Consider the following 14,714-nt stretch of genomic DNA (forward strand, 5'->3'; position numbering starts at 1 on the left):
CCTCCTGTCATCAAATTTCGTTTGGCTACAAAGCTTGAAATCAGGATAGTAAGTAACCACAGTCTTACACTTGATGCTTTTATTGGAGCAGGTTGCAGGAATCAGAAAGGAATTTTTCTGAAAACACGAAGGAGGCACAAGCTTTTGTGTTTGGTATATCATCACTCTGAAAGTGCATTTGGGTTTATTCTCTTTGTATATTGAACTAACTACAGCATCTTCCAGGGCTACAGATAAAGGAAATAGTCAGTAGTAAACTGCAGATTTTGAGCAGCCAGATCAGATGTCATGGGAGAAATAGAATTAATAAGAATATAGTTTTGTGGACCTCCTTGTTTACAAATATGTCCTCACCTTAATAGAAGGATTGATTTCCTTTGACCACATGAATTTTATGATGTGTATTATATTTACAGTTCTGATATAAATATCATATCCACTGCTTACATGCTCTGTCAGTGATGCCTTTCTGCCTGCTGCCAGAATTTATAAATAAAACAATGAACAATTTAAGCAGATAGGAAAGCCACTAGTTCTATGTAATCTGTATCTGAACAAGAATATTTAAATATCAAGTGGAATAGGACTGCCTTTCCTTTTGTATTCTGGTATGTTCTCACAGACATATTAGGAAGTTGAATAGGTAGTCCACAATCCAGAGGAAAACATAAGGACTGCTTGCATGAAGAACGACTACTGAGTTAAAAAAGAAAACAATTTAGATAATCAGAAGGAATTCTAAATCAGAATTTGTTTCCAGTATGGACTTTTGGTATATATTCTAAATTGTGGAAAAACCTGAAAATTAATCTAATTACGTGTCATTCTCTTTCTCAGTCAAAATGTATCATAGAACAGCTGAAGTCTACAAAGAATGTCAGAAATATTACTGCAGCAGTTGAATCTCAACACATTCTATCTCTGCCACCAAAAAGTTCTGTATGAATGAGTCCCAATGTACTACAGGTTTGTACATCCCAATCATTTGAACTGCTTAGACAACCCTGGATATTTTGCAGCAATTCTTCTGCAGGAGATGTTGACTCCCAGAACAAAGCCAGAACAAATCAAACAGATGACAAGCTGCTGTGTTTTAAATTGTCATAGTCACTAGTTAAATTAACATCTGCCTACAGTCATAATTTTGTTGTTTTCTGCTTGACCTACTTTCCATTATCTGCCAGAAAAGAAAAAACCTTACTCTAAAAATTCATGGGAAATGGTTCATGCTGGTTTTGATAAATGTTGGATAAACAATCTCAGACAAGTCTAATAAAACAAAATATATCACTTCTTAACCTTGCAATCACTGAGAAGTTCTGTGAACAAATTAAAATCTTCTGTAGAATTTCAGAGTATCTTGAGCTGTCAGTTATTTTCTTTATTTTTGGGAAGATGTCTGTATGATAAAGATATCTCTTCAGTCCACAGAAAAAGAAAATAGATTCCTAAAAAGTAGACTAAAAGAGACTAAAAGCTAAAAGAAAATTAGCTTTAAGTAAAAAGCAAAGACCTTAGCAGAAAAGTCTCAGTTATAGTCATCAGCTGTTATTCAGTTAGATACTTTCACAGTTGAAAGATTGGCTTCTGGGGTTTGTGATTGCTTAACTAATTTAAAGTTTTTAGTATTATGCAGAACACTCTAGATCTAGAGAAACCCCATATGGGAAGAAACTTTGTTTATAAATAAACAGCAGGTCTTAGTTTAAATTTGGTCCAATATTTCTGCCATTAGTTAAACTGCATCAGCATCTTATGGTTTAAGACTACTCAGTCCTTCCTCTTTGCTGAAAAACTTAGATTTGACACTTTGCTTCATTTATTCCAAGAAGAATAAGAGACATGAAACATGGAAAAGGCTATGTCATACTTTTTGGGTTCCTGAAGAAAGAGATGTGACAGATTGTTGGGAATGGACACTTCCTGAAGAACAGGAAGAAAGGCCAGTACACGAGAGCTCCAGGTAGAAGCATACAGACTGGAGGAGAAATGGATCTTCTGGACTCCAGGCAGACTGGTGACAGCTTAGGAGAAGAACATCAGACCAAGAATGAAATCAGGAGCATAACAGAGCAACTCAAGATTACTGAAGTCTCGTCCAAAGGAGGATGTAAATATACCAAAAAAGAAGATATATACGGGACTAAGGAATGGATGTCTCAGGACAGAAATGCTGAAAAGCTCAGATTCCTCACCTTGCTGTCTTTTTTTTACATTTAGTGTGGGCAAAAACCCAAGAATGAAATCAGGAGCATAATAGAGAAACTCAGGATTACTGATGTCTCATCCAAAGGAGGACGCAAATATCCCAAAAAGAAGATATATACGGGACTAAGGAATGGATGTCTCAGGACAGAGATCCTGAAAAGCTCAGATTCCTCACCTTACTGTCTTTTTTTTTACATTTAGTGTGGGCAAAAACTTCTGCCCTTCTAGATGTTACAAAATTCTAAAGATAGTTTAGGATGTCAACATAGCACAGTAATCACGAATCACAACAATATTTGTTATACATTTAAATATTTCAAGGCAAATCATAGAATGCGGTCTATCAAGGATAATTATTATTCATTTTACAGATACAGAACAGTTTTTACAGTTCAAAGTCACAAAGCAGATAGCAGAGTTAATTGTAAACTGAACAAACAAGAATGTGGGGGGAATGCGGCTTCCCAAATAACAAGGATTTAAGAATTCTGTTCTCGTTCTAAACCTCCTCCAAAGAGGCTGGTATAGCTTTTCTCCATTTGACAGTAGCAGCCATACACAAGAACAAGGCTTCAGAAATACCTGATTTTAGACTGATACGATGAAAAATTAGCAAATTAATATTAATCAAATCAAAAATTTAAAAATTTTACCTGCAAATTAAAATCATACATTTTATCTTTTACAAACATTTCAGTTTTGATAAAACCAAAGTGATGTCAGTACCTTACACCTGAATGTCAGGGGGTGGCTTTCACCTCATTGCTGGGGAACTATCATGATCTGACAGGGGGAGATACAGTTTTGTCACATAGCTAAAAGCATCATGGCAAGTTCTGGGATGTTCATTTAGAATACAAGAAAGATACATTCATCTCGTAGGAAAGTGCCTAAACTTTTGTCCTGTGCAGGAATCTGAAGGAATTTTTGCAGGGGTTAGACAAGTAGGGTTTTTTTACCAAGCCTCCCTCCTGCACTATCAATATAAGCATGTGGTGTGTACAATAGCTGGTAACATTACAGAGATCACGAACCTGTGGATTATGTGTGTGACTAATGTCTGCTTAATGTTTAATCTGTGTTGTGAGTAATTTCAAATTGGGTTAAGGGAAAGAAATGGTTCAGATTGGACTAATTAAACAAGAACTGGTGTAAATATCCTTTACTTATGCAAGTTGACTCTTGACTGAGCTGTGAATGCATAAAGACATATCCATGTAGCCTTGTTTTGAGGTACAAGGAAAATTACATAGATCATTAAAACTGTACAGGTATCACATGAGAATGGCAAAGGTGGCTGTAGAATGAAAATTGTCACCCGGAGAAGTATTTCATTTGGAGTGATCAGTCATGTAAAGTATATGATTAACTCTGAAAGTTGATATGAGGCACAATAAAAAGAAGAGCAAAACCTCAAACAGAAGAGAGTTCCTCCCTAGGTCTCTGCCTCACTGTAGATTTAGAATTTGAGACATTAATCAGAACATCAGGATTTTCTTCAGGTTTCCTGTACAATTAGTCTAACAAGTAGGATCTCATGCATCAAAGGGGAAACTATCTTAAATTCACTTCCCTGTATTTAAAAAGGCTCAATAAGAAGTACCCCAAATCAAATAATAGTGAATTTTAACTGTGATGTGCCATAGACATTACGAATATTCCAGATATCTATTTTAAGGTGGGCTAGGTGAAATAGCAAGAAGAAAGTGCTGTTCATCCTCCTGAAATTGTGACCCTATACTGAAAAATGTTTGGAAACAAAACTATATGTGTGTTTCAACATGTTTGGTGTTTTAAATAATTTATATGAATATATCAATTAAGTTAAAACATAGGGAAAATGGGACTGACTGTCAGTAAAGCTATTGCTGTGATAAACCTCAAACTGGTAAAAAGGCTAGTTTTCACTTTCTCTACCTGCTTTTTTTTTTCCAAAAAAAAGAAAATCCATGTACAACAAGGAATTAAATTAAACTGCATATTTACCAGCACACATGCATTTCATCATCTGGCTTACATGCACTAGCTCTGAGTCAGAAATACTCACTGAAATGTGCTACTCTTGCAAGCACTACCTAACTTTGCTCTGCTATTAATCACTCATGATGCAAGCACTCCCACCCATTTCTGAGAACAGTGTAGGCTGTCTGATAACTCACAGGCTTCAAGCTGCCCTTATAAAGTTGTTCCACTTCTGCATACTTCCTCATACTGCAAGTTTCTCGGTGAAGATGAAGCTCCTCATTTACATAGTCTTGCTGAAGTCAACTCTCCTTGCTTTGACAAATGTTTTTGCAGTTATTTTAGAAGAGGAAGAGAATGCTAAAGAAGCAAAACTTACTGAGACTTGTCCCATAAAGCTCAAAGCTAATCGGAAATGTGATGAAGGAGAGGATTGTCCTTATCAGATAAATTTGCCTCCGATGACCATCCAGATACCCAAAGAATTCAAACTGCTTGAGAAGACTCTTAAAGAAGTACAGACCCTTAAAGAATCAGTAAACAAGCTGAAAAAATGCTGCCAAGATTGCAAGCTGCAAGCAGATGACAACCAGGAAAGAGAGAGAAGTAATGAATTCCTGCTACCCAACACTGCAGAAAACAGCGAAAGCCAAGATAACAGAGTACAGGAACTGCAAAGCAAAGTTAACAGAATGGCAACCAGCTTAAAAAATGCAAAGAGCCAGATTCAGACACTGCAGGGTCGTTTAGAGAAGCTGAGCCTCATAAACATGAACAATGTGGAACATTATGTTGACAGCAAAGTTGCAAATTTGACATTTGCTGTGAACAACCTGGATAACAAATGTTCTTCTAAGTGCCCAGCAATGCAAGCAAGACCTGGTATGTAATCTGTTAATTCTTACTGCCTGTATAAGCTTTCAGTGCATTTCACTAGTATTAGGTAAACAATTTAAAATATATTTTACCCAAATAGCTGTGTTATTACATTCACAAGTATCTGCTCTTTTAGTGTTTATTTATACTCCTGTAAAACATTTCAGCAGCCACTAGAGGGTTACTGAGAGCTGCAGGTGTTCTGTTCCTCCTAGGATTGGACTTCATTTAGGGATTTGAAACATTAATTTTTAAGGACAATTTTTTGCAATTTAACAAATAAACATGAAAAATTAACTTTATTTTACAACATAATACTTTTCATTAGAGACATGAAACATCAGTGACCTACACATATTTTCTACTTGGATGAAAAGGGTTAAATTTTCTCTAGGTGTGCCTTAGAAAACTGCCTTTTTAATTTTTCTCACTGCAAAACTGCAGATGCTGTGAAAATGGGTGCAAGACATCATCAATCATCAAGTGAATCTAGCAAAACACTTCATTTTTAATGGATAATAAAATAATTTTCTTATAATCACAGCACACATCCAAATGGCTCAGCTAAAAAAAGCTTACTAACAGCACTTCTCGACCGGGTAACTATGTATCATCATTTTAACACTAAACCTCTTGCATTAATTTAATATACAAGCAGTATAAAACAGAAAACAGGTGTTATAATTTGAAAATACCACCTTTTTTTAATATCATTTAATTCTCATAATAAAGGAATAGAACCAATGCTCTCTTTCTAATGTTTGCTGTTATTAAGTCAAGATTGAGGGGTTTTCTTAAAGTAATAAAGTTTTTATATTACATATAGGAATCCTTGAAAACAAGAACTGTTCCCTAGATTGTCAGTGTATTCTACCACTTAGATATCAAACATAAGAAGATAAAGCTCTCGATAGACAAAACAGAGAAAGAGCAGGCTGCATTACAATCTTTAAGTCTCTTGCTTAGCATCCAAGATTAAAAAAAAAAAAATTTCCTTCCATCTACACATATTGAAAATAGAAGGATCTGCAAGTGTACAGTGTACGTACAGCTGAAACTCTTGAAAGTATTCTTCCTTGAAAAGAGTAAATAAGTAATATAAAGGTAATGCTCTTACAGTATCAGTAATCAAATCAGGTAAAAATCACTACAAAAAATTATGTTCATTCAGATACAAAACATCCACAAAAAGAATGAGTAATTTTTTATATTAATAATGAGCAATAAATCACATTCAAGTACAGTACTTCAAACTGACTAAATAACAGACTAAATTAATTTTTTATATTCCTCATATTTACTGAAATGCTGGGTAATGTTCAGGGCACATGATCATGTATATATTCCTTATATTTTACAGCAACATGCTAAAGGCATTTGTAGCAGCAACATAATAATTATGAAATCCAGCAAGGAAAACATCTACAACTTTTTGCTATTCAGGAGCCATTCCTGCATCCACTGAAAGTAATAGTAAAACTTTACTTAAATAGGAGTTTAATTGGATTATAGAAGCATTTTATCTGAAATGTATATTCTCTGTTAACAACTGCTCTGAACTTTAGTCCACCAAAGATTTTACACAAAGTTCAGTGAAATAAATGAGAGTATATGTGGATTTAGATTTGGCTTTAAAGCCTTTGACTCCTATATTTTGTGGTTTCATAAATGTCCAGTTTTCTGGCAAACAACAAGTCTTGAGTCTTACTCCTTGCTGCAGCCTGAGATCACTCCTCCCTTTCAAGAAGTAGTTTGGTTAAATTTTCTAGGAGAAATTACAACAGAATCTGAAAATGAAAACACCTATACATTCAAATCTGCAATAGGAATGAAGATTATGGTTTTGACTCTTAACTGAGAACTTCTGAGAGCTCTCCATATCTCTTAAGAACATGGAATTCTAATACCATGCTGTTGAACAGAATGAAATTACTGGATGGCACTGTGGATCAAAAATGGATTTTCACTCTGAGGAAAAAACCTGGGGGTATTTTTCTTGTGAATAAAACATAACCCACTGGTGGGAAAAAGGTACTCTTAACAGTAGATGCTCACATTCTTCCTTCTGTAAAGCCAGAGATGCCACGTACACAGGAGAGCAACATCACCTTCATCTTTCTAGGACTCACCCAATTACAACAACAGATGTGACAATTTTATTACTTTTTTCCTGCTTCCTAAAGTACAGTCAACATTAACACACAAAGCATTCCTGATGATGTTATGTTCTCTATCATATGATGTTTATTTAACAATAGCCAGGTTAACATCATTCCCACATGGACAAAGCTCTTTCTCTGACATACTGCCAGATGGAGCTGTAAATTTTAGGCAGGTTGTGAAGCTATACATTTAAGTACAAAAAGCAGCAAATATTTAAATACAAAGCATTAGAAATATGGACTGAAGAAATCAGGTTGAATTTACATGAGATAATGAAAGGATAGAGTAGAGAAAAGGACAAAAAAGAAAGCAAATAATCAAAATGCCCTTATATTAGGCATTTTGATTAAAAATGTAGTTCAGATGGGTTTTTTTAAACAGCTGTCTGATGCAGAGATCCTAGATGACATCTGTTATAAAGTAAATCTGATGGAAAAGGTGTTTTTCTGACGGAAAAGGTGTTTTAGAACTGAAACTTGCACACTATTTGCAATGTAAAAGTCTCTCCAGTGCAAGTTCTGCATACCATATCAGTCTGGGTAAAAATGTGTTACATTTTTTAATTGAAATTAAGTTTATTCTAACACTACTTGTTCTTTCACCAGTTATACAAATAATGCAGAGGGACTGTGCTGACCACTACACAGCAGGGAGAAGGAGTAATGGAATCTACAGGATTAGCCCTGATCCCAGAAATGAGAGCTTTGAAGTTTACTGTGACATGCAAACACAAGGAGGCGGCTGGACAGTGCTGCAGCGGCGTCAGGATGGCAGCACTAACTTCAACAGAACCTGGAATGACTACAAGCACGGCTTTGGAAACCTCAGCAGGGAGTTCTGGCTAGGCAATGACAAAATTCACCTCCTGACAAAGAGCCAGGAAATGCAACTGAGAATTGATCTGGAAGATTTCAATGGGATCAGAGAATATGCCAAATACGACCACTTCTACGTGGCCAACGAGTACCTCAAGTACCGTCTCAGCGTCCACGGCTACAGCGGCACGGCAGGAGACGCCCTGCACTACAGCAGGCACTACAACCACGACCAAAAGTTCTTCACAACCCCGGACAGGGACAATGACAGGTATCCCTCGGGAAACTGTGGTGCCTACTACAGCTCTGGCTGGTGGTTTGATGCCTGCTTGTCGGCCAATCTCAACGGCAAGTACTACCACAAGAAATACAAAGGTGTTCGCAATGGCATTTTCTGGGGTACATGGCATGGTATTTCTGATGGCATTCCCACTGGATATAGGCAACCCTTTAAATCAGTAAAGATCATGATCAGACCCAAAAGTTTTGTGCAGTAATTCTACACATTTCTCTTAACTAGTTTGCATTGGATTGCACTCAAAATTGTACTTACTCAGTATTATACTCAGAAATCAAGTATTCAGTTATGTTTGGCAAAAGATTGTTGTAGACAAAACAACATACTTCCACATAATATTTTTAGATATGGTTTAACCCATATAATGCATTAAAACCAGCATTAAAATACCTGAATAGTTATTGCTAAAACTTAACACCAGTTAGGTCTTGGTTTTGTTATGTAAATATTCTAAACATTGCTTTTGGTGCTTTTACTGACTGTGATATCCAAGTTTTATGACTTAAAATTTTTATATTTTCTTCCACAAGTTGTGTCTGAATGAATACCTACATTTTAACCTGAAAATAATTAAGAGGTGTAACTAATATAAATTTGTCAACGCTTTGAAAAAAACCCTAGTTTCTCTAAAATAGTCTTTTTCCATCGTCTATCCTTCAAAACTTCGATGGTATACCACAGCAACATCAATATAAATTAGGAAAAGTATTAAAAATTATTTTTAAGAACTAGAAAACAGAGGGCCATATAGTTTGCCCAAAGACACAAAAAAAGGCTTTGAAGAAAAAAGAAAATGAAGATGATTCCTCAAATTTCATCCCTTTATCAAAGATTTTTCAAAGTTGGTAGAAGAATTGAATAAAAAGCAGAGGAAATAATTAAAAAATCATCAAATCAATTAGTTCATTGAGTCATTTAGATCACTGAGTCCAGCTGTTAACACAGAACTGCCAAGTCCACACTAAGCCATGTCCCTAGGTGTCACATCTACATATGGCGAGAGCACGCATTGAACAACAACATTCTTGCTCTTTTTGGTTCCTCCATTCAAGCTCAAGGTCCTATTTGTCATTTTTAGGAGAAAGGAGCCATTATGTAGCTTATTGCACATTCATGCAGGCAGGTAGACAGGCAGGAGGAAGACACATCAATAAGAATCCCCCATATTCTTTTCATTAATGCCTCTAAATACATACAAAGAGTTTCCAGTGCCATTTTACTTTCTCCTGAATCCTTTAGGTAAGTTCAAATGTTACAAGATGCTCTTGTAGAGACTCAAGCTCTCATTCAAATACTTCTCAATCTAGATATCATTAGACCCTAAAACTAAAAAAGAAATGATAAATGTTTTGTAACATAAGACTGTTCTCCCCATTTTTAGACTACATGTTTTGTAGCCATAGAAACATAAAAACATACTGTCAGTTCTAAGCAAAAAAAGAGAATATATGATCAAAGATTTTTTTCTAAAATACAAAAAAAATCAAATTGTCAAATAGTGCAGGAATTGCAAATTAGAGAAACAGTTATTAAATCTTGCATTGTAGATAGTGAGCACAAATTTGACTGCACATATTGAGACCATGTCTCTATAGTGACCATTGAGTGGAGATGCAATTTATCTTAGCAAGAGGCTGCTCTACTATCTTGCTTACACCAATCCTGAAATGCAGAAAAACTACACTAAGACTCTATTTCTTTATCAATTAATTGTGGTCACTGTCGGCATAGCTTTTTTGATTCAAAGAGACATTAAAAAAAAGAATACAAGTATACATTTGACCTAATGCTTTATAAATATGATTGCTACTGTTTTTTTAAGATTACAACAAAACTATTATGGTTATAAGTAATGCAAATGAAGAACACTGGGAATAGCTAAATTGTAAAATACTAATATATATTTTAAAGAAGTAAATACTTTGAAAGATAGTTCAAATGTAATTTGGTTTATTATATTTCAATTTTAAAGAGCAATGAAAAGTTTTAACTGCAAGATGTATCATCTTTGCTTGAGAATATGTTTTGAAACCATAGAATATTTATTTTGGGATAAAAAATAGTTGTCTAAACAAAACAAAAAAACCACAACTGATCAAGTATTGGTTAGAAGAGTAAATATCTAATTGCATATGTTTATATTGAATCATTTTGCATGAAATGCACAATTTGCTCCTATTCATTATATGATAACTAGCTAAGTGTGACTTATAGTATCTGCAAGGTTCCACTTGAAAATATCTTTTTTACTACTAAGTTGTAAGAAGAGAAACTGTCCTTTTTAAATCTTGTTTAAAGGAAGCTTTGTAAAACACAGAAACGTTAACAGAATAAGCAAATGTGACTAAAATCACCTGCAAAAGCTTTGTCTCACGTCTTTAAAAACAAAAAGCAAAAAAAGGAAGAGTGTAATGCTGTTACAGAAATCTGATTCTTACCTGCCTGGAACTGTTGTAGCTGAATCTCTGTTAATGTGCACTAGTTTTACAAAGTGTAACTCCATCTACTTGTTGCAAACATTATTTGTTTTTTCTTGGTGTAATAAAATAAGAATGTCCCACTGTTCAAGCTGTACTGCTGTCATAGATGTACATAAGGACTATTAAAAATTCTCAAAAATAACTTTGTTGATTTTCTGTAAAAATTGAAGCAGTAAGAAAACACTGATAACCAACACAGATGACAATGTGACATTCCAAGACAGTAACTGCTAGTAATGACAGTTCCTTAGAGATCTCATTTATGAACCTTCAGCTGCCAGATAATACCAAGAGCTGAAATCTCAGATATTTTTTGTAATTATTCATACTTTGGAAGAGGAAAAAGTAATTGCCCAACTAAGAGTTTACACAACCTCTATTTTTAACATGAAATAGGAGAAGCAAACCAATGTTTTGACCTTTCAGATCACATACAAGAGTCACCAAAGTATGTGAATACAAATACATACCCCAAATTAAATAATAATTTTTTTTCTACAAGGAAAAAGCCTTGATCTCTGCCTAAGGCTTAATAATTCAAAACACATCTTTCAGTCTATGGAAAACATCTATGTAACACTGATTAGCATATGAAGAGACTTGTGGTTTTAATCCTGATAATATTTAAATGGTGAATTTTAGTGGAAAAAATTACTAACAGTGGATTTGCTAGCAAAATTCCTATGGTTTGTTTCCAAAATATAAAGGCACAAGCCCATCCCATCAATGGGATCAGCCAAGCAAACTGTAATGTCTTGGCTTTCTACACATTGCTTAAACAAAACCAAACCAAAACGAAAAAACCACAAAAAACCAAACAAACCAGAGAAGAAATTCAAAGAAGGTTTGAAAGCACTGGTGCTTTTCCCTTCCCTTTTAAATGCAAATACCTGTTTCCTTAACTGTGTTTATTGAGAAAGACTGCAGTCAAACTTGGAGTGAGTTGAGAACAATATGGAGCTTGACAAATTGGGCGCAGGAAAAAAAAAACAAACTTTTTTGTGTTTATTTGGAAAATAACTTAAGATAGTTGCCAATCCCTACCCAGACCCCTGTTGACAAATTCAACCAAAATCAAACAAAAATGCGAAATTTACCTAGCTTCTATGATGTCATGGAAAAACCAAAGCAGGAAGGGTGCAACTTGGGGGAAAAAAAAAAAAAAAAAAAAAGAGATAATATAATTAAATACTGGCCTACAAAGAAAGGGGATTTAAATATATTAAAATATTTTTAGATTTTGTGCTCTTTTTCTTTCAGGAAAAAAATTAAAATGGTACTCCTCGGCCTGAAGATGTTCACATAAGTTTTAAAGAAAAATAGCTGAGCAATACCATCAATAGGCCCTACTATAGATGCAAACAATTCCCATACTAAACTGATCTCTTTCATTCACTGCTTTAATTAAACTTTTATGGAATTAATAGTTCTTCTGCCAGAAGTTAATTTGGCTGTCACGCTCAATGGTAACCAGAAACAGAGAACAATGTCTTAAGATGGTATGTCAAGTCCAACCTTCACACAAGTCATGAAAATGGAAATTATGAAAGAAATGTTATTTTTTAAGTCCTCATTCATCAGCTTTTTCTGATCTCAGTAAAAGAGTAGTTCATTTGGAAAATAATAATGGGAAAAAAGAACCCAAATTACCTGATTATGTTCATATAATCAAGACAAACTGGAAGTTTAATTCAGACTACATTTCAGCCATCATTTAAAATTACAGTGTACAAAGTAATAGTTGGCTTTACACACTTTGAAGCAATGACATGGAGGGAATGATTTTTATGGAAAAGCAGGATGCACTTTGAGAAAGAAATTCTCATGCCTTTCTTCAGACAGAGTACAAAAGCCTCTCCACTTCACTCTGCAGTTTAACCTCCATGTGCTAAATCCAAATACAAGGATTCTTTCTCAAGCAGATATTTAAGGCTCTGTTCATTCAGGAGTATTTGGACACAGGTGCTTTGAATAAGTAAACCAGGAATCCCCTTTTTAACATTTACAGTAACCTCATGTGTGTAACAGATGATTCTCCATCACTGATGTTTTTATTGAATATATGATTGGTTCACATTGCTCTGGCTTCCTCATCACGTGGTTGTGGTGACATACAATCCCAGGTAGACCCAATTTTTAGTACAAATTTGCCTTGTCTCAAATACACATTTCAGGTGAGAAAACAGGAAGAGATAGCTTTGGAAAACAATATAGCAATATACTTGTCAGGTTTCATGAGTATCAGAAACAGCTGAGAAAAGGCCAAAACGTAAGAAGATGTTACAGTTAAAGGTTATTCCTTCCCCTAGTCTCACTGTTGAGAGCTCTAGTTCCTCTGTATGGTACGAAATCTGCACACTTGACTTTATAACAACGTAGAAAAACAAGACATCACAAATACTTTCAAATGGGCTTTTCAGAAATGAACAGAAATACCATCTGCTTTCTGATAGTTCAAACACACCCAACCACTTCCTGGCCTTGTTTCCTCACAATGTCACCTGCTGGTGATAAAAAGAACCCCTCTGTAGAATGAGTATGTTACACTAGCTCTGTTCCCATTCTAGCTGTTTGAAGGCACCTGTAAAATCACCCAATTCCTCTACAGCTTTTTCAGGAACAATCAACTTTCCTGTTGCAACAATGATTTTCTTTAATATTCACAATACAAACTATTTCCTACTTGCTGAAAGCAGTTGCAAAAAAAACCATACTCTAGCTTACAGAAACTTTATCAGCCATAGCTGACTTTCCAAGTGACCATTTCGACAAAGTCAAAAAAGGTTTATTTAATTAGCAGTCAGATTCCTGTGCATGGAGCTGGAGACAACATCTGTCTCAGCTGTCTGTGCCAACATATTTTTACGCTTTTTTGTTGGGCCAGGAGCCTTTGAAGCTTGTTATGTGAAGTGTGCCAGGATCAGTTTAAGTTTAAAAATGTTGTTTGCTTTCAACATACTAAGCTGTGTCAAGATTTTTATATCTTTGACAGAGCACATACATATGGGGTGAGTATTAAAACAAATTATGCACTGCTAATTTGTGCAAAAATATAGCAATGATCATACTTTATAATAGCAGAAAGCACATTACAGAATGTGTACAGGGACAGAAATTAAAATGATGATTATGTAAAAAAAAAAATAATTCTATCTTAATCTACCAAGGTAGCGTTTCTGGGAAACTTTTCATTTAAAGATAAATAGACTTTTTTTTTAAAGGAAACTTTAAACGTTTACACGCACCATTTAACCTAAGTTAGGAGAGAATTAAAAACCAGTTTGTTACCAAAAGAAATTGAAAACAGTTCTAATTTCTAGAAGGGAGTTGTTAGATGTGTCTGTGTCACTGAAGAATTATACGAAATATTGATTCTTAGTATTTATATTTGAAAGTTGTAGCCAACCTTTATGTGACTTTCTCTTCTTTCCTGCAGCACAGATGAGAAAAAGGAGAAAAATGAGAAGTACCTTTTTCCCCTCAAACAACATTCAAACACATGCATCATTCTTTGATGTTAAAGCTCTTACAGATAGCAGATAGACATGAATCAGCATCAGACAATCAGAAACAAAATTTGCTTGAGAATTCATTGTCATACAGTTGATTTCTTGGTAAACATTGAGATTTTGCTCTGTGTTTCCACTAGAACTGAGATTTTGGTTAGTATCTTTATTAGCAGTTCAACCGCTTTTGGCAGTCAATTCACTAATCAGACTGAGCTTCAAAAGTGTAACAAAAAATATTCATGAAAGGTTCTTTCTGCTTCTTGGTGGCAATAGGACACTTGGACATCAGAGATGAAGAAATGTAGCATGATAGTGACAATTTCCACCAAAAAAAGCAGCACAAATGTAAGATTTGGTGCTGGTATCAGACAGGGGACACTGATCATTTTACAGGATACAGAGG

At 34.8% G+C, this 14,714-nt stretch overlaps 2 protein-coding genes across 2 annotated transcripts in view; one reads left to right on the forward strand and one right to left on the reverse strand.

Annotated features, from left to right (window-relative positions):
• CCDC146 (coiled-coil domain containing 146) overlaps nucleotides 1–14,714 on the reverse strand; it is a 68,001-nt gene that overhangs the window by 43,063 nt on the left and 10,224 nt on the right. The gene's annotated exons all lie outside the window — the stretch shown is intronic.
• Nucleotides 4,364–10,944, forward strand: FGL2 (fibrinogen like 2). The gene is made up of 2 exons (XM_039723664.1): nucleotides 4,364–5,052; nucleotides 7,815–10,944. Exons 1-2 carry the CDS (start codon nucleotides 4,440–4,442, stop codon nucleotides 8,519–8,521), a joined length of 1,320 nt encoding a protein of 439 aa, XP_039579598.1. The 5' UTR covers nucleotides 4,364–4,439; the 3' UTR covers nucleotides 8,522–10,944.

The sequence above is a fragment of the Passer montanus genome, unplaced genomic scaffold (assembly GCF_014805655.1).
Source record: "Passer montanus isolate IOZ18808 unplaced genomic scaffold, ASM1480565v1 scaffold50, whole genome shotgun sequence".
Taxonomy (NCBI): Eukaryota; Metazoa; Chordata; class Aves; order Passeriformes; family Passeridae; genus Passer; species Passer montanus.